The following is a 19,951-nucleotide window of genomic DNA, read 5'->3' as shown; positions in this document are numbered from 1 at the left end:
AGCAGGTGGATGGTTGATAGTTGATGTGGATGTTGTGAGGAATGCCTGAAGCGCCCTTGCTGGCAGGCTGCCCCTATCCTCAGAGATGTCTGATGCTAACTGTGCCTATGGCAGCCTTGTGTGTCTGAATGTCTAAAATTAAGAAGACCTCCTGGGGTGTCGCATCATGCCTGTGTCTTTGCTGATACCATTCCTTGCTCCATGTACACCCTCTAGCCAAGTTCTGCCTGTTCCTCAACATCCAGCCTGAATGCCCTGCTCCAGGAACCTCTCTATCCTCCACTGAGTGAAATCTGCCTGCTCCAGGCCTCTCCAGCACTGTTTGTACCTTACCCACGCTCTGCTTGGTGTTATAATTGCTTGCTTCCATGACCAAAAACATTAATAATGTTAATATTGGCATTCGTTGAGCATTTAATGTGGCAGGACATTGCACACTGCACTAATCCTGATACACAAATTCTGTCATTTAATCCTCAGAAAATCCTACAAGACAGAGACTATTATAATTCCCAGTTCATAGATGAGGCAGGAAACTCTGTTACATGGTTAGTTAGCAATAGAAATGGGATTCACACCCAAGACCCCTGAGTCTGCTCTGGGCTGTGAGTTCCAAGTGCACAGCTCGCATCTGGCATCTCCAGGTCACTGTGGGTCTCAGTACAGGGCCTCGGAAACACTACGTACTTGATAAAGTGTGGGTGGAACAAATGGACTGAGTAGAGGAAATGAAAAAGAAGGAAGACAAGAAAGGAGCAGAGAGAGCACACAAAGCATCTATCTAATGTAAACTTTGACCAGGGATAGTCAGTCTCATGAGGAAGCAACCCAAAGTCTTACTCAAATCAGGGAGTCAATTTGACAAACAACATTGAAGTTGTTCATTTGTCTTTCCCAGCTGGCTCTATCCTGTGCCCTCTGGCTAATCCGTATTTGCGGCTTGCTGTTGCATTCTATTTCTTGACATAGGATATAGAAGGGAACAGATATGTATTGAGTATCTCCTACATGTCAGGTGTTATGTGAGTGAATTCATAGATTGCCTCATGCAGAATAGATAATTATACCCATTGTACAGATGAAAAAGACTGAGGTTCAGAGATATGAATGACTTGCCTATTGCTTGTAGGTTAGTACTGCTCTGACTCAGGTGAGAGGACTCACATTCCCTACTGCACAGTGAAGTCTGTCAGGGCTGCTGTATTCAGATGCATAAATTGTGTGCTGCACAGTCCCAGGGTGTGCCAATCATGTTGAGGTCTGTCCAAATGCTGGCCCTGCTTTTCCCTTGCATGGTCCTCACCCACACAACAAATCCATGTGTCTTCCAGGAAATAGCCTTGAAGAGGGACACTGAGAATGGGATGTCTGACCCAAGCCACTTTCCCCAAGGGACCTGGGGACTGTGCCTGGCTACTCTCATCTCCAGCCACCTGTCTTTTGCCTTCTTGGGGCTCTTCTCCCAGGCCTTTGCAGAGTCCAATGTAATCTCCCCATAGGTCTCACTCATTGCCTTTGAACTGACCATGGCCATGAAGGCAGCCCTGGACACCAGAAACACAGATAGCCTCAGGAGTAAACGTAGTGGAGTAGTTAGGTATTTTATTACCTATTCTGTGATGATGTAGGATCTAACAGACCTGGCTCCCTGGGCTGCTGCCCCCACTCCTGGCCTTCTTTATAGACATTGTCCACAATTCATTTATTCATTCATTCATTTATGCTAAAATAGGCACATAGTAGGTGTTGGATTTACCGCCGTGAATAGTAAACCCAATCTCTGTTAGCACTTCCTGTTCTCCTCCCTGTCACTGGCCCCCACTCCTCAAGCACCTACCCCAGTCTTGGGCCAGGTTTTATTTGGCATGTTAATAGTTAAGGCAGAATCCAGGGGTGATGATTTCATCTGGCCCCTTGAATGTTCCATTTTTGTGTCACTCCTCGTTTCAGGTCCCTCTTTCCTCGACCTTCCCTTTTCTTGTCTACATGTATCCCTCAGCTAGAAGTTAATTGACAATGTCTCAGAATCTAATGGTTTATACAATTGATGTAGAAGGCATTGGCAAACAAATTGTTAAAATATGGAGGAACCAGTGAAATTTACATAGCAGGTTCACGCAGAGGTCCAAGAACACATAGTTCCAGCATTTTCTTTCTCAACAGCCTGGAGGAAAGAGAATGGAAATGTTCAGGAAGGAGGCATAGAGCCAGTCCCCACTCTCACTGCTGCCTCCTGGACACCAGCCAGTGCTGGGCACTGCCAGGAAGCCAAGAAAAGTCAAGGGTAAGTCTTTCCTTGGGAGGTTCCCAGTCTGGTGGAGGGGACAGAGAGCTAAAGGGATACAGTACAATGGATACATGTTACAATTGGAAGGACTCATGTGGATTATCTAGAATTTGTTCTATCTTACAAATAAGGATATTAAATCCAGAAAAGAAAAGCAGCTTGCCCTAAGCCCCTTCCCTCCAGGCTGAGAATTCAGTTCTTTCTCCTTTCCTCATTGTCACTGTTACTGGATGGGGTCTGAACTCGATGCAGGTGTGCCGTGTGCCTCAGGCCCACTGGTGGTGAGTGGGTTCTTGACTTCGTGGAGGAAACATTTCACAACACGGGTCCAGGTGATTTTGATAGTATGTTTATTAAAACTGGGGACCATGAAACAAAGGAAGGGCTTAAGGTAGAAGAATCAACAGGAGAGAAAAGGTTAGGGTAAGGGGGCTCTGGAGACAGGTTCACAGGGTTAGCCTGGAATGAGCTGCTGCTGTGCACTGCTTCTCTAGTTGTAAAGTCTTGTGGGGTCACTTAGACTCTAGGAGGAAGACAGCAGAAATGCAAAGCATGGGCGTTCTGTAGAAAGACCATGATGTGGTTGATTTTTCTTGAGGCTTTTTATCTTTGGCCAGCTGGATTCCCAGACAAGGTCTCAGGGAAAGGTCTTAACGGAATATTCATTGGTTTTTCAGGTGTGTCCTTCAATATGTTGATGTTATCAAAATGTGTAGATAGAGGGGTCAGTGGTTATTTTCTGGTTAGTTTTATTTTTAGAGAACATTATTGAAGAGGGACCGGATCAAAGCCAGTCTGCCTCAGGACAGTCTGGAATGCGTAAACCATTTGCTCCTTGGTTAGGGGAAATAAAACCTCGTACTTCTTTAGTTGGTTGCAAATCGCTCAAATGGCTTGCCCTTGTTTAATTATTTTGTCTGTTTCCCATATTCCATTTGTCAAGGGATTTCCCTAGCTTCTTACTATGCTGCCTCCCCACCTGTGAGCCACATCAGATGTTGATTTCCCCAGTTCCTGTGAATCGGGGAAACCTCTGAATGTGTCTAATTGTATTTCTCTGTTACCTTGAGGAATTCCCATATTTTAAAAATTGGGTAGAGAAGTGTGAGCCTCTGGAGAAAGAAAAACAGCAAGCAGAGAAGTATGGGAGAAACCAGGAGCACCAAGTGTTACATTTATACAAACAGAGACACTGAGACTCTTGAAATGAAAGATGAATGTCAAGTACTTCTGAAAGAAGGATCAAGTTTAAAACATGTTCTTTGGAAACAATGTCATGGAAATGAGTTGTAACCATAGGAAGAGCAACTGGAATGATAGATATAGAAGCCAAAATAAAGTGGGTTGAGAGGTGAATATGATGGCAATTAATTAAGACTGTGGAGAAAGTATTAAGAACTCTGAAAGTTTGGCTATGAAGAAGAGGAGAGTTAGGATGACACCCAGATGGGATTTGAGAGTGAAAGGACGTTAAGGACTCTCTTTCCCTCCCTCTCCCATTTCTTGAAGAGAGAGGTTGGAATCTGCAGGGCGCTCACTGGCCTCAAAGTAGAAGGAAGAAGGAAAGGTTGGGGCAGAGGTAGAGTTTCACATTTTGTGGTATTTCATACCACAACAGAGAATAGCACAAAATGTAAACCCCATTAAAAATCTTCCTTTCGGTGTGGCTCAGTGGATTGAGCACGGGCTGTGAACCAAAGGGCTGCCGGTTCGATTCCCAGTCAGGGCACATGGCTGGGTTGCGGGCCAGGTCCCTGGTGGGGGCCGCATGAGAGGCAACCACACATTGATGTTTCTCTCCTTCCCTTTCTCCCTCCCTTCCCCTCTCTCTAAAAATAAATAAATAAAACCTTTTAAAAAATCTTCCTTTTATAGACAGTTTTGAATTATATTAACTCAGTTTTACAACTTCAAGATCCAGTCTTTCTCTTTTTAATACAAATATACCAACTCAAAATAGTTGAATTTAAGAGTACATTGAAGTCATCTGACCAAGAATACACTTTGTTCATGGAAGTGTAAATGAATCTGGAGGTTTTAGCTAGAAATAAACAACAGATTAATTCAAGGGTCTTAGAGTTTACAAATCAAAATTGCAACTATGCAATACCCAGATATACCAAAGCAGAGAGAAAAGCTGAGAGTTCTTATATAAAAAGTACACTTTGGGGAAGAATCAGTCCTGCATTCTTAGCCTCTGGATTGGTCTGAGATGATAATCTTTCAGATGTCCAATGGTCTGGATAATGGATGTCACTTGGTCCAGAGATATGAACATCCTTTTCTTAGTACTTCAGAGGGAAATAAGAGTGTTCTATAGGAGATTAGAGATAGAGACAGAGACAGAGAATGAGACAGAGCCAGAGACAGCCAGAGACAGGAATAGAGATATAGAGTTCAGAAGTTTAAGTTCCTTGGCAAGCTGAAGCAGGAGTAGAATTATTTTCTCATGCCTTCACTTATTGATTTTAGTAATTTAGTACTTTACTATAGTAACTTTATTTTATTTCTTCACTCCTTTCCTCAATTGTAGAATATTAAGTTAAATAAGTTCTCCATAGTCAGTTAAACAGATACCTTCAGTAATCCCTCTAATTTGTTTGAATGGGTACAATTCAAGAAATAAATTATCTCAGCATCAATAAGGAACATAACTATTGGGTATAACAGCCTCTGCTAAGCGAGGCACTCATCTAGAACAATAGCAACATCAAAATAATATGGAACCCATACATATTTATCTCCATTCTCCCAGGTAGGCACTACCAGACCCACATGATAGATAAACACATGGAGGCCTAAGGAAGCTGAGTAACTTGGCCTAGGTCTGTCCTCTGTCTCTCATGGGGCCTCCACAGTATCCTGAGTCCCCTCTCCTGTCAGTCCTTCTCATTTCACAGAGACACAGGTGAGTCATAAATTTACCAAAACTTGACAATATGAATCTACATTCATTATTGACTAAACATTAACTTCTTACTCTGGTAGGAAATAGATAAGGAAAGTCAGCCTGAATTATACATTTTGAAGTGTTCAATATTCCAAATTCAGATAATCTATTTCTAAGTAGTTTTCCACATGACCACTATTCATATTTCCATAAATTATTTAAACTTCTGAAGGTTAGAGCAGAGTTCCCTACTCCAGCTATAATAAACTCTGGAACTTACTCAACATTAGAATAATATACCCAGGTCCCTAACTTTTTGTAAAACAGTGGTTTCCCCCTTCATTTTGATGATGGTTTCTCTAGCTATGCAGAAGCTTTTTAAATTTGATGCAGTCCCGTTTGTTTCTATTCCCCACTTTGTTTTCTTTGCCTTAAGGAGATGTATCTCCAACAATATTGCTACACGAGATACCTGAGACTTTATTGCCTGTGTTTTCTTCTAGGATTTTTATGGTATTGCCCCTTCTATTCAAGTCCTTTACCCATTTTGCATTTATTCTGCTGTATGGTGTAATTTGGAGGTCTAGTTTCATTTTTCTGTGTGTACCAGCCCAGTTCTTCTAGCACCAGTTATTGAAGAGACTGTCTTTACTCCATTGTATGCTCTTGTCTCCTTTGTCAAATATCAATTGACCATAAAGATGTGGGTTTATTTCTGGGTTCTGTATTCTGTTCCATTGATCTGTGTGCAGTTTCTTATGCCAGTTCCAGACTCTTTTGATTACTGTGGCCTTGTAGTAGTTTGATATTAGGCATTGTGATCCATCAACTTTCTTCTTTCTCAAGATTGCTGAGGCTATGCGGGGTCTTTTATGGTTCTATACATTTTTTTGGAATATTTGTTCCAGATCTGTGTTTAAGGTAAAACTTGACAAAGAACAAAGTGAGGAAAATGCTTTTTCTTTACAAGCACAAACAACCCAATTAAAAAATGGGTAAAGGACCTGAATAGACACTTCTCCAAAGAGAACATACAAAAGGCCATATGAAAAGATGCTAAATGTCACTGATCATCAGAGAAATGCAAATTAAAACCACAACAAGATACCATCTCACACCTGTCAGAATGATAAAATGGCTATCATCAATAAATCAACAAATGTCCCAACACTATTTGTTGATGAGGTTATTTTTACTCCATTTTATACTTCTGTCCCCTTTCTCAAATATTGTCTGACCATGGAGACTTGGGATTATTTCTGGGCTCTCTATTCTGTTCCTTTGATCTATGTGTCTGTTCTTATGCCTGGACCAGACTGTTTTGATTACCATGGCCTTGTAATATAGTTTCATATCAGGTATGGGGATCCCTCCTACTTTGTTCTTCTTTCTCAAAATTACTGTAGTTATTTAGGGTCATTTATGGTTCCATGTAAATTTTTGAAACGTTTGTTCTATATCTGTGAAATATGCCATTGGTATTTTAATAGGGATTGCATAGAACCTATAAATTGATTTGTGTAGTATGGACATATCCTCAAAAAACTAAAACTGGAACTGCCTTTTGCTCAGTAATTCCACTGCTGGGATTATACCCTAAGAATCTTGAAACACTAATTCAAAAGAATCTGTGCACTCCAATGTTCAGAGCAGCACAATTTACAACAGTCACATGCTGGAAGCAGCTGGAAGGTGCCCATCAGTAAATGAATGGATCAAAAAACTGTGCTACATTTACACAGTGGAATACGATGCAGCAGAGAGAAAGAAGGAGTTCCTACCCTTCATGACAGCATGGATGGAACTGGAGAGCATTATGCTAAGTGAAGTAAGCTAGGTGGTGAAAGACAAATACATATGATCTCACCTATAAGTGGAACATAATCAAAAAACCAACAAGCAAAGAAAATATAACCAGAGACACTGAAATAAAGAACAAACTGACAGTAACCACAGGAGAGAGGGGAGGGAAATAATGGGTAAAAGATGGGAAAAGGTCATCAAAGAACATGGTTAAAGGACCCATGGACAAAACAAAGTGGGGATAGGATTGAGGATGGGAGGTGGGGGTGGGTGGGTGTGGGGTAAAGTGGTGGTGGGAAAATGGAGACAACTGTACATGAACAACAATAAAAAATTAAAAATAAATAAATCAACAAGCAACAAGTGCTAGCAAGGACGTGGGTAAAGAAGAAATCTCTTGCACTGTTGGTGGGAATGCAGATTGGTGTAGCCACTGTGGAAAGAGTATGGAGATAACTCAAAAAAGTAAAAATGGGTCTGCCTTTTGACCCAGCAATCCCACTTATGGTAATATATCCAGAGGAACCCAAAACACTAATTTGAAGGGATATAAGCACCCCTATGTTGATTGCAACATTAGTTATAATCACCAAGATATGGAAGCAGCCCAAGTGTCTATCAATGGTTGACTGAGTAAAACCACTATGGCACATTTACACAATGGAATACTACTTGGCTTTAAAAAAAGAGAGAGAGAAAATTTTACCCTTTGCTACAGTATGGTTGAACCTGGAGAAAATTATGTTAAGTGAAATAAGCCAGTCAGAGAAAGACAAATACCATATGATTTCACTAATATGTGGAATCTAATGAACAAACTGAACTAACAAGCCAAACAGAGACAGACTCATATATGGAGTACAGGATGACAATTAAGCATGGGGAGGGAAATAGGGAGTGGAGTGATTGAGCAAAAAGGAGAAAGGACTCATGGACATGGACAAGAGTGTGGTGATTGCTTGGGTGGCAAGGGAGGTATAAGGGGACTAAGTGGTAATGGGGAAAAAAAATAGATAAAGTGCTTATCTGGGTAGGCTTTTATCTGCCCTTCTGTTCTAAATGATAGGTTTGCTGGATAGAGTAATCTTGGATGTAGGTCCTTGCCTTTCATGACTTTGAATACTTCTTTCCAGTCTCTTCTTGCCTTCAAGGTTTCTTTTGAGAAATCAGCTGATAGTCTCATGGTCACTCCTTTGTAGGTAACTGTCTCTTTTTCTCTTGTTGCTTTTGAGATTCTCTCCTTCTCTTTATTCTTGAGTAATGTAATTATGTGTCTTGGTGTGTGCTTCCTTGGGTCCAACTTCTTTGGGACTCTCTGAGCTTACTGAACTCCCTGGAAGTCTATTTCCTTCGCCAGATTAGGGAGGTTCTCCTTCATTATGTTTTCAGATAAGTTTTCAGTTTCCTGCTCTTCCTCTTCTCCTCCTGGCACCCCTATGATTCAGAATTTGGAACATTCAAAGTTGCCCCAGAGGATCCTAAAGCTCTCCTCATTTTTTTGAATTCTTGTTTCTTCATTCTGTTCTGCTTGAATGTTTATTTCTTCCTTCACCAAATCATTGATTTGAGTCCTGGTTTCCTTCCTGTTACTGTTGGTTCTCTGTACATTTTCCTTTATTTCCCAAGACTTTGCATAGCCTTTACTTCTTCTTCTGTTTTTTGACCATACTCAACCATTTCTGTGAGCATCCTGATTACCAATATTTTGAACTCTGCATCTTATAGGTTAGTTATCTCTTCATCACTTATTTCTATATTTGGAGCTTTAATCTGTTCTTTCATTTGGGCCATATTTCTTCATCTTGGTGCACCTGTTATGGAGTAGGGGGTGGAGCCTTATGTATTTGACAGGACAAGGCAACCCAGGTCACTGCTGTCTGTGGAGGAGGGGTCAGACAGGGAACAATACCACCCGCTCTGCTCTCAGCTGGCTTTCAGTCACTTCCCCCACTACCCACAATCAAATTGGGCCCTTCTTGTGCTGGGTCCTGGGTGGGCTTGTGTACATTCTAGGACCCTGTGGATCTCTCCAATAAACTCTCCTGTGAGGCTGGGAGTTTCTCTGGCTGCCATAAACCCCACAGGTTTTTACAGTCATAGGTTTGGGGGCTTTATTTACCTGCACTAGAACCCTGGGTTGCTCTCTCCCCAGATGTTCCTCCCAGTTTATCTCCATGCAAATGTGGGAATGCCTGGTCTGTAAACCTTCACCTCACCTGCCCTGGTCCTCCAGCCACCGCCTTGCTACGAGTCCTCTCTGCCCAAGCTGCCCACCTCTGCTCCTCCTAACAGTCTGGATGAATGTTTCTTCTTTAACTCCTTAGTTGTCGGACTTCCATACAGTTCAATTTTCTGGCAGTTCTGGTTATTTCTTGTTTTTAAATATGTTGCTGTCCTTCTTTTGGTTGTGCACGGAGGCAAAGTGTATCTACCTACACCTCCGTCTTGGCTGGAAAACCTAACTTTTAAATTTTACTTGTATACATTTTACATGTATAAATTTTATTCAAAAAACTAATTTTATTGGTAATAGTTTTGATGGGCCACTTGATATTTTTTTTCAATTTTCGTATTTTTTACAATAGATTTTTCAACCACTTGAAATAACTGAGTTGGAAGAACAAATGCAAGTATGCTCACATCTGTAGTTAAGTTTTTGAAATATTATAACTGCTAATCAGTCAACTGCATAACAGAAATAATGTTTAGATCCCTTTTTTGAAGTAATCTGCTATGAGTTGGGAGCATATCAATCTGGATATGCTTAGCCACTGGGAGAACTGACCTTTCTGTCCCTGTTCTACATTAAATCTTCCCAGGACAAGAAATCACTGAGCCAATAAATCAGAGCAGGAAAAAGGCAAATGTGGATTAATATCTGCAAAAATTATCCTGCTTTGTTTTGGATCTCCTATTTGTTGGGCATCATCCAGCAATGTGAGAGTCACTGGTTTGCTTCCTGGTCAGGGCACATGTCTGGGTTGCGGGCAAGTCCCCAGTTAAGGCATGTGCAAGAGGCAACTGATCACTGTTTGTCTCTCATGTTGATATTTCTCTCCCTCTCTTCTTCTTCCCTTTCCCTCTCTTTAAAAATAAATAAATAAATGAAATCTTTAAAAAAAACAATAGAGCAGACAAAGCAAATAGCAAATCAGCCATTTGGAAGATAAAGAAGCAGGAAACACCCAATCTGAAAAGCAAAAAGCAAAAAGAACCTGGAAAAATGAAGATAAGGAGTTTCTGGGACAATGTCAAGCATACCAACATTTGCATAATGGGGGTGACAGAAAGAGAAAAGAGAGCTTAGGATTGAAAACCTAGTTGAAAACATAACAGAAAACTTCCCTAACTTGGTCCAAGGAATAGACATACGAGTCCAGAAAGTGTAGAGAGTCCAAACCAAGATGAATCCAAAGAGGCCCACTCCAAGACACATCATAATTAAAATGCCTAAGGTTAAAGACAAATACAGAATCTTAAAAGCAACAAGAGAAAAACAGTTTGCTATCTCTAAGAGACCTCCCATAAGACTGTGGGCTGATTTCTTAGCAGAAACTTTTCAGTCCAGTGGGAATTTGCATGAAATGTTCAAAGTAATAGAAAGCCAGGACATATAACCAAGATTATCAAGCAAGGCTATCATTTAGAATTAGAGGTCAGACAAAGAGTTTCCCAGAAAAGGAAAAGCTAATGGCGTTCATCACCACCAAATCTGTACCATAGGAAATGTTAAAAGGTCTTTGAGAAAAGGAAGAAAAAAAGGTAAAAATATGAATAATAAAATGGCAAAAATACATATCTATCAACAATTAGTTTAAATAAAAATGGATTAAATGCTCTAACCAAAAGACATATGGTGGTTGAAGGGATAACAAAACCTTTACATATGGTGTCTACAAGAGTCTCACTTCTGATCGAAAGACACATGCAGAATGGAAGAAAAGGGAGGAAAATAATAACTCAGGAAAATGGGAACAAAAGAAAAGCTGGGGTAGCAATACTTACACAAAGTAGCCTTTAAAACAAAGGCTCTAACAAGAGACAAAGCAGCACCCAGAAATTCCACTGTTGAGTATTTATCCACAGAAATTCAAAATGCTAATTTGAAAAACCATATGCATGTATATGTTCAGTGCTGCATTTTTTACAAGAGCCAAGATGTGGAAGCAATAGACGAATGCATAAAGAATAAGTGGTGCCTGTATACAGTGGAATATGATTCAGTCATACAAAAGAATGAAATCTTACCATCTGCAACAACATGATGGACCTAGTGGTTATTGTGCTGAGTGAAGTAAGTCACATAGAAAAAGACAAGTGTCTCTACTGTGCGGAATCTAAAACACAAAACAAACTAGCAAGCAGAACAAGAAACAGACTCATAGATACAGAAAACACTCTGATGGTTGCTAGTTGGGAGGGGGATAGGGGCTAAGGTAAGAGGGTTAGGATTAGGAAGTACAAATTGGTAGTGACCGAAAAGTCATGGGGATGTAAAGTACAGCATAGATTATATAGTCAATAATTTTATGATAACTATGTATGGTGTCATACAGTACTAGATTTATTGGGGAATCACTTCACATAAGTTACATAAATGTCTAATCACTCAGTTGTATGCCTGAAATTAACATAATATTGTATGGCAACTGTAATTAAAAATAAAAAGTTATTTAAAAAAATAAATAACCCACACCTGGGACCCAAGGAAGTGGAAATGATAAGAGCTGGCAAGAATATATCACTTTCAGAAATAGTTCCTTGCTTAATATTCCTGACCACTCTGATATGAGGGGCAACATAAGATTTTTTTCACAGATAAGGACATAGAGATACAGAGAGCTCCCAGAGTGAGCCAAACGTGAAAGCATCTGGTCCCAGCTCGGCACTTGGCAGTCCTTGCAAAGAGACTGGCATGACTATTGTAAAAATTAATAAACAAAACCTCACATAAAATGAACTCAGGAGGCCAGAAGAGGGAGCTCTACGCAGTACATGGATTCCAGAGCCGAACAGGAAGAGCTCTGTGTTTATAATGACTCTCCTGACTTCCTCTTCTCATCTTTGAAAGAGTTTCCTTTGTTTCTTGGGACTTGTGTGTGGTTCACCATCAGACCACATGTCCAAAATTGCAATTCTCTGTCGTTCCAGAATGAACCAATTTTGCTGGAGAAATACCTGACTTCCTATTTCTTTAAGATCAACAGTATTGTTTCACATTTGTGCCAGTCCTTTCTGGCCAGAATTTCCTCAGAACTGGTTGTATGGCACGTGGGAGCTGCCAGAAAAGGAGGGTATAGGGAAGGAGAGAGTGGAGATCAGATGACCAGCTGGTCTTAAATGGACTAAGATGAGAAACCAGAAAAAATTTGATGTCTGGGTTAGGGGCTACATCACGTAAATCAGAGAGACCCAGCTGAGGAAGCACAAAGGTACTGATATCTGGGCCCAGATAAGGAAGTCATATGAGGTCAGGGTGTGGATCAAGGGCCAGTGCAGAAAGTTAGGGTGTTGTGATAAAGGTAGACCCCAATCTCCCAGATTCCAGGGTGCAATAGACACATGGAACTCCCATGTTCCAAAGTCCTGTCATTAGTCCATATTTTAAATTCCAGATGGAAATTCCTAAGTCAATTCTGTTTATTTTGGGGGCTCAGAATGCATTGTTCTTTCCCTGCCCCACCCCAGTATGGAAACTTCCTATAAAGGACTTGGTATTTTTCAAGAAACTTAGGCTTTACACATGGTCTGACTCAGACATTTTAATGAGTCTAGTGGTGCCCAGTAGGTTTAACTGGCACTATGTTCCCTGAGGGGTTACTGGTAACTTCTCTGAAGTGTTGACAAGTCCTTTCTCTTCCTGTTCTGCCTAACAAACTACTGACTCTACCTTTGAAACCTGTTTCAAATGTGATCCTTCTTCTCAAGTCTTGCTTCTGCCATGGTTATAGGTCAGACCTTCAAGCTAGTTATTCTGCCACCAAAAATCTTTCACTCTTGCTCATTACAGAATGCATAGTTCGTGAGGAGTTAGATGCCTATCCTTACTTTCATTTTAGTCTTCCGCTGCTCATCTGCCATCACTCCTCATCTACACTGAACTTGTCACCATTCCCTAAAACACCATGTCTTCATGCACTTCGCCTTTGCTTTTTCTTCATTATTGGCAAGAGTGCAAGAATCCAGATCAGAACCCTGCTCATCTCTGACAAGCCTACCCTTCACTGCCACTCCAAGATCTGGACCTAAAGAGAAAGGTTATATTGATTTATCTTTCCCTTGGTTACAGTTCCAAAAGGGCCAGGAACTACAACAGCTTCAGAAAACAGTAGAAAAATCCCCTGTGCCTCTTCTCCCTGGCTATGTGGAGCAAAGTCAGACTTGACCCTGAGAACGTGAAGGTGATCCTGGGAAGATCAGGTGAGAGGTAAACCAGAATCACGAATCCCCTAATCCCTGGCAGGAGTAGCTCTTCCCTCATATGTACATGCCCTTGGGTTGTGAAATTCTAGAACAGACATAGTTCTGCCATAATTACCCAAACCCTGTACCAGCAACCCTCCCAGCCCACAAACCAGACTAAGGCCACTAATATTTACATATACTGAATGCTTAAACTGCTTTGGGACCCAATTTCTGTTTTGTTTTCTTTCTAACTTCCTTCCTTTCTGACTTCGTCCCTTTTTCCCCTGTCCCATTCATTCATTCATTTATTTTTCTTGCTTGTTTTCTGTCTTTCTCTGTCTCTTCCTTTCCTTTTCCCCCTTCTTCCTCTCTATTCTTCCTTCCTTCCTTCCCTCCCTCCTTCCTTCCTTCCCTCCTTCCTTCCCTCCCTCCTTCCTTCCTTCCCTCCTTCCTTCCTTCCCTCCTTCATTCCTTCCCTCCTTTCTTCCTTTTTCCTTCCTTTTCTTCACTTCTTTCATTCTTCCTCTTTTAACCAGTTTGAGGTGATCTGTAATGTGCATTTCACCAGATCAAAAAGACAATTTCCTGACCTGAGTCTGGCACCAATCCTGGATCATGGGAGGGCTAAGCTCCCAGAGACTGTAGGAAGACCATACACTTGTGTTTTCTCTGGCATTTAGGATAGAGCCTATATTTCTGGCTGGTTGACCATCCAGTCCAATGGGTGTTCTGCTGCTGGGACACTGAGTCTGCCTTCCTGAGCCCACAGTGACTACTAAAACAGAGACAGTTGGAGATGGGAGGCATTTGGGAGGCCCCTTGAAAAAAATTGCTACCTGACAACCTAGGGAAGAGATGGCAGCCCATGGTCCGACCACAGCTGTCCCCTGGGAGGTTGCATGCCTTGTTTGGTCCCCTGCAGTTTCCTGCAATGTCCTTCCTTTTCTTTCAGTCTCAAAATCTTATGGTCTCTACTGAAAAGGAGAAATTTCTGAGATGTCCTAAATTAATTACAGCAGACCAGAGTAGAAAAGACAAGACAAGAGAGGTTGATCTGTTAACAACTAGAGAGCAAAACCAAAAAAGAATGCTTATGTTCCTCAGTGTGTGTTGAAACTTTGAATTAAAATCCAAGTGGCTGTTTCTTTGTTTACCTAAGGAGAATGGCTAGATGCTGCTGGGAACCTATGCTTCTTGCTTACTTACTCATGAACTTTCCAGACTGTTGTCCATACCATCTAGAGGAACAAACATTTCTTCCTTATGAACTCTGCACCTATCCCAGAACTAGCTCTGTTTCACCTACTCCCACCCACGTCATCTGTAGCCAATGTAAACCCTTTCAAAACAACACGCATCTTTCTTCCCCCTACTAGATATGTAAAAATAGCCTGTCAACTGCAATGACTAACCTGTTGCCTTATCTACCCAAAGCTGCTGCTGCTGATTCAGACTCATGCCCCAGAACCTGGTTCTTTTTCTGGATATCATATGGCTCAATAAACCATTTCATTAAGGACAACCTTTTGTCTTGTAGGTATTTCTTTTATAGCTTCCCAAAAGTGGATATGAGCAGAGGTATCCTGTCAGCAGCTTGAATCCATACTACATTGGCTATTGTCAAGGGAAAGCAGGGCCATGGAAGAAACAAGTTCTGCTCTCCTCCCATCTCCAAGTCAAGAGCAGTGCTCATTCCCCTGGACAGTAGGCCAAACTGCCACTAGCTGGCATGGGCAGTGACAGCTTCAGTGGCTGTTGGACATCCAAGAATATCACTCAGTGGGTTCTGGCCTGGGATTAGGACTTTGGCATGAAATGGAGACATTCCATGGAAGAAAATGGAGATTAGGTCTCCACTCACAGAGCTGGGCCTTCCCATCTGGTGATCTTACCAGCAATGCGCAGCCAACATTTCACAAATGAAAAGAATTAAAGTCCCTGATGTCCCTTCCTTAGGACCCCCAGTATTGGTCACTTGGCTTTTCTCTTATCTTCATACATTTGACCTAGAGTTGGAGTGCACCTGTCCCTCACATCTAGCTCAACCCCAGGACGGAGAAGATTCCCCCTTTGTCCATTGAGAAACAATGTTTCCTGATCTGCCTAAACATAATTACCATCATAACTTATTCCCAAAATTCAAAAATATTTCAGGCCATTATGAGAGAATCTGTTTAATTATATAATCAATGTTCCTGAGAATATAGTCCTTAATTTACAAACATTTGCTTTACAGTCTCAATATGCTATGATGCCTCTGTTCTGGAAAAAGGAGGGATTCCAAACAGGTGTCCGAAGAGACAGAGAGCCAGCTTAGCTTTATCAGCAGAGGTCCTCTGAGGCAGTAGAGCTGGTCAATGTCCCCCTCCCACCACAGGACAAATGAGAAGAGCTCATCAGCCAGGACTCCCATCTGTAGATCTTTGAACATGTCTCCTTGATGACCCCGGACGCCATCATGAAGTGCGCCTTCAGCCAGGAGGGCAGTAACCAGACAGACAGGTCTGTGATGATCCTTGAGCTGCAGGGTTTTTGTTTCTATCAACTGATATGGACTCAGTGGAGAGGCAGTTCAGACAGGTGCAATGCTCACAAAGCAAGGTTCTGTCAAGAGCTGCTGACCATGGACAAATTCCACTCCAGACCAAACCTTGACTCAGCCACAGATCCCTGATCCCTGGGACAGGGAGAAGCCTGATTGCTCATATCACTGGTGAAGGACTGAGGGTCTCAAGGACTGGAAGAAAGAAGCAATGAATCCTTCAGTGCCACCTGTCCCTCAGACAGGATAGTAAGTTAGGAAAATTCCAGGGCAAGGAGTATGATGGAACTGAGACTAGAAAATTACTTAAGGCCAAATATTTTGAGCTACTTATAGTCAGCTGGTGAATCCAAGATCTTATTTCCTCTAACAACCACACATTAAAGCAAATGTTTTATACTTCTTCTCCCTGACCAGAGAATGCTTAGCTTAAATCACCCTGGTCTGGGAACTTCCTTAATACTTCTCCTTGCATTGGCGACAAACACGGTGGCACTGGCCATAAACTACAGGTGTGCAGGAAAGACAGTAGTGCTAATGCAAAGGGAGAGATAACACCTGATCAAAGGGAGCAAGCTTGGCACAAAGCTGCGGAACTCCCCTTTCAGCCCCCTCTTCCCTTACTTCCAAAGGAAAGGGCATGTCCCCACTCTTCCTAGAAATTTCCCCTTCCCAAATTCCCACATTTCCCTCTATTTCAGAGGACGTTTCCCTCTATAAACTTCCTTCTGAAATCTCACAGCAAGGTGGATGTTAGGGTTTTAACCCACCACCTTCTGAAATGCCAGCCTCTGATGTAAATAGAAGTTCAATTGTAATCCAATTCCTGTCTCTTCTTCTTGTCTGACCAGTTACAGGCAGCATGAGTTCCGCACTCAGTGGCCCTCCAATTTCATCCCCACTATTTGTGGAAACTCCCACCTAGAGCCCCACTCCACCTCCAGGACAGAGGCCTCCCAATCCTCCAGTCTCTTCTGCACCTTCTCTCTTCAGGAACTTCCATTCCTACATTCAGGCCATTGGGAACCTGAACAATCTCTTTTGTTCCAGAGCCAAAAATGTCTTCTATCAGAACAACATTTACAGGCTCATCCTTGATGGTCCCTGGTGCCACTGGGTCTACCAGCTGGCCCATCAGCAGAAGTACCAAGACAAGGTCCAGAGCTTCCTGGGGGATGGTGCCTCCATCACCTCATGAGAGCTCAAGAGATGGGAGGGCCTTGCCCACTCAGCTAGACAAGAAGCCTAGGTCTGCCTGCCCTCAGGTTGGGCTGCATCCTTTCAAGGATCACCTGGATCAGATGCCCTATACCACCATGTGCATCAAGGAAGCACTGCGACTCTATCTTCCTGTACCAGGTGTCAGCAGAGAGCTTAGCAAGCCCACTACCTTCCCTGATGGATGCTCCTTACCCAGAGGTCTGAACTTCACCACACTCACTAACCTTAGCACTGTGCAATAACACATGGCAGGTCAGACCCACCTCTCTGGCCCCTGTTTCTTTGTCATTAAGTGGACGCCTACATTTTAGTTTCTAGTTTGGATGAGGAATATAAAATGCTTGGCACAGAACTTGACCCTAGTAAAAGCTCAATAAACAAATTCTAATCCTTTGAATGTGGCCTTATCATTTAGTCCTAAAATTCTAATACCCTAAGATGTGAGGCCTGCAGAGGCAATCACACAGGGGCAGGGGTAAATTTTTTTTTATTCTTCTGGGCTCCAGGCAAGTGAGGAAGATCAAGAAACCCACTAAATGATTCATTAAATATTTTGATGAATATTTAGTAGCTCCCATGTAGTCGTGGTATTGTGGAAAATAAGTGAGATTACAAATGCAAAGTGGTAACTATTATTACAGCCACTATTAATGAAAAAACTTGCGGGGCATTTGATTAGTTGAAAACATGAACACAAGATTGTCGATTCAGTTTAACATTTTTGTGTGTGTGGATGTGTTGAATGGAGGGGGTTAAGTTTGACCTGCCTGGGGAGCACAGAGAAGTCTAATCTGTACACCTGTAATTTCATCTTCTTACATCAAAGACTCAGGGCCCTCACAAACTTGAATTCAGAAAACTGATTCTCAGATTTATCTTACAAAATATTCAGCCAAGTTTCCAAAGATACTTGTGAAGCAACACATTATAAAGTGACTTGGTAAAACCTCCAGCTCAGGTCTTTCTCATGGGTTTTCATTGGCTCTTGGACGTGTCTGTTCTGCTGTGGCAGAGCAGGCACCTCCCATTCAAAGTGTGCACAGTGGACCTCTCCACTGAGCCCCGGATTCCAGTCCATTTCTCCCTCTTAGATGTGTCACAGAGACACGTGGTTTCACCCATGCTCTTTCAAAGTGCCATGATTTTGCTGCCAAGCTCATGAGAAAAAGCAGAGGCCACTTCCATCACTTTCTTTTAGGTCTCATTTTATATGTCACCTTCTTTAGGAGCATTTTCTAGATAAACCAACTCAAAGTAAGTCACCCTCTAGCTCAGCCCACTTCAACTTGTAACTGTCTGTGATCCTTCCACTTCAGAATAGCAGCTCCATGAGGGCAGGGACCATGACTATTAATCCACTGAATCTCTAATGCTCTCAAAATATCAGACACGTAGTAACCACTTAAACATCAAATGAGTGATGAATCTGAAAATCGTTAAGAATCCCCATTCACAGAGTTGTTAGCATGAGGAAAACATGTAAAATTATCTTGATAATATTCAAATAAAGGATTTGTTAGCCAAGACTCAAAATCCAGGCACCTAAAGAAAAGTTTATATATCTCGTACTTCATGAAAATTTAGAACTTTTATATGGTAACCTTAAGTACCATTTTAAAAAGAAAAAGAATGGGGAAAATTACAAATAAAAGTTACAATCAAGGATTATTATCCACAATATTTAAAGAACTCATATGAATCAGTAAGAAAGAGTGAACTCCATAGAAAAAGAAACAAAGATGATGTACAAATCATAGAGAAAAAACAAAAATAAATACAAATGCCGAAAAAGCATGTTTCTAAAACTACAAATGAGGGAAATACCCAATAATAAGGACATGGTTAAATAAATTATGGTACACGCATACTACAAAATATCATGACAAAATTTAGGAATGAGATGTATTTTTATTATGTGAAAAAAGCAAGGACAATATGGATATGATCCCCTCTATAAGAATGAATGCATGCATATGCACATACATACATACAAATATAAACATGAAATGTACAGAAAAAGTCTAGAGAATGCACATCAAGCTATTCTGTTTTTAGAAAAAGTGGTAGGGTTGATCAGGGCAGGAACAGCTGCAGTATGTAAGATGGGAATTTTATTTTTTACTCTATAAGCTTTTTTTTTTTACTCTACTCAAGGGTTAGAAATCATTTATAGTGAGAATACATTCACCTATTACTGCATAATTCTGAAAAACAACAGAACATGTCCGAAAGTCCCATAGCAAAATTCTTGGTAAGTAGCACTAATAGTAGCCAAAATCAAGTAGAAAAGGTCTGAAAATCTTCCAGAGTCATACAGAAGCAGATCTAGGAATGTCTTTCAATACTGTGCAGCTCCACAGAGACCCCCATCCCACCAACCCAATGCCCTCTTATGCCACTTTGATTCCACTAATGTTCTTGTAGCCCTAGTTGTAATTTACTTTGAAACAAAATATAAATAATCACTGTACCCTGGGCTTTAACATTAGGAAATTTTTTTCAGGTATAAGTGGATCCCATTCTTGGGTTTCAGAAGAATCTGGACTGTGGGGACAGGAGGCCTGGTGGGGTCCGGAGCCACCTCAAAGCGGAGCAGGATCAAGGCAATGGCCACCTTTAACTCAGTCATGGCAAAGTGCTGCCCGATGCAGTTCCTGTGGACACCGAGAGAAAATCCATCAGATACTGGAGTAACAAGTCTGATGATCACAATAAAGCACCTTTTTCATTCCAAATGCCATACAAACTTCTGTGCTTTGTGTTTACTTGTTTCCTGTAAGAATGTGACCTGGGAGGCCCCAAC

At 41.5% G+C, this 19,951-nt stretch overlaps 1 protein-coding gene and 1 long non-coding RNA gene across 2 annotated transcripts in view; one reads left to right on the top strand and one right to left on the bottom strand.

The window, feature by feature from the left end:
- Positions 1–2,170: 2,170 nt before the first annotated feature.
- On the top strand, positions 2,171–19,773 carry LOC123477831 (uncharacterized). The gene is made up of 3 exons (XR_006656943.2): positions 2,171–2,284; positions 13,270–13,407; positions 19,652–19,773. It is a non-coding gene; the product is annotated as an uncharacterized lncRNA (long non-coding RNA).
- LOC112314512 (cytochrome P450 4X1) overlaps positions 19,054–19,951 on the bottom strand; it is a 29,535-nt gene continuing 28,637 nt past the window's right edge. Inside the window, exon 12 of the mRNA XM_053920301.1 lies at positions 19,054–19,802. Within this exon, the coding sequence (XP_053776276.1) occupies positions 19,634–19,802 (169 nt within the window). The 3' untranslated portion in view covers positions 19,054–19,633. The remainder of the gene's footprint in view (positions 19,803–19,951) is intronic.

The sequence above is a fragment of the Desmodus rotundus genome, chromosome 3 (assembly GCF_022682495.2).
Source record: "Desmodus rotundus isolate HL8 chromosome 3, HLdesRot8A.1, whole genome shotgun sequence".
In the NCBI taxonomy this organism is placed as follows: domain Eukaryota; kingdom Metazoa; phylum Chordata; class Mammalia; order Chiroptera; family Phyllostomidae; genus Desmodus; species Desmodus rotundus.
Note: the sequence above shows the minus strand (reverse complement) of the source record. Positions and strands in the feature narration are given on the sequence as shown.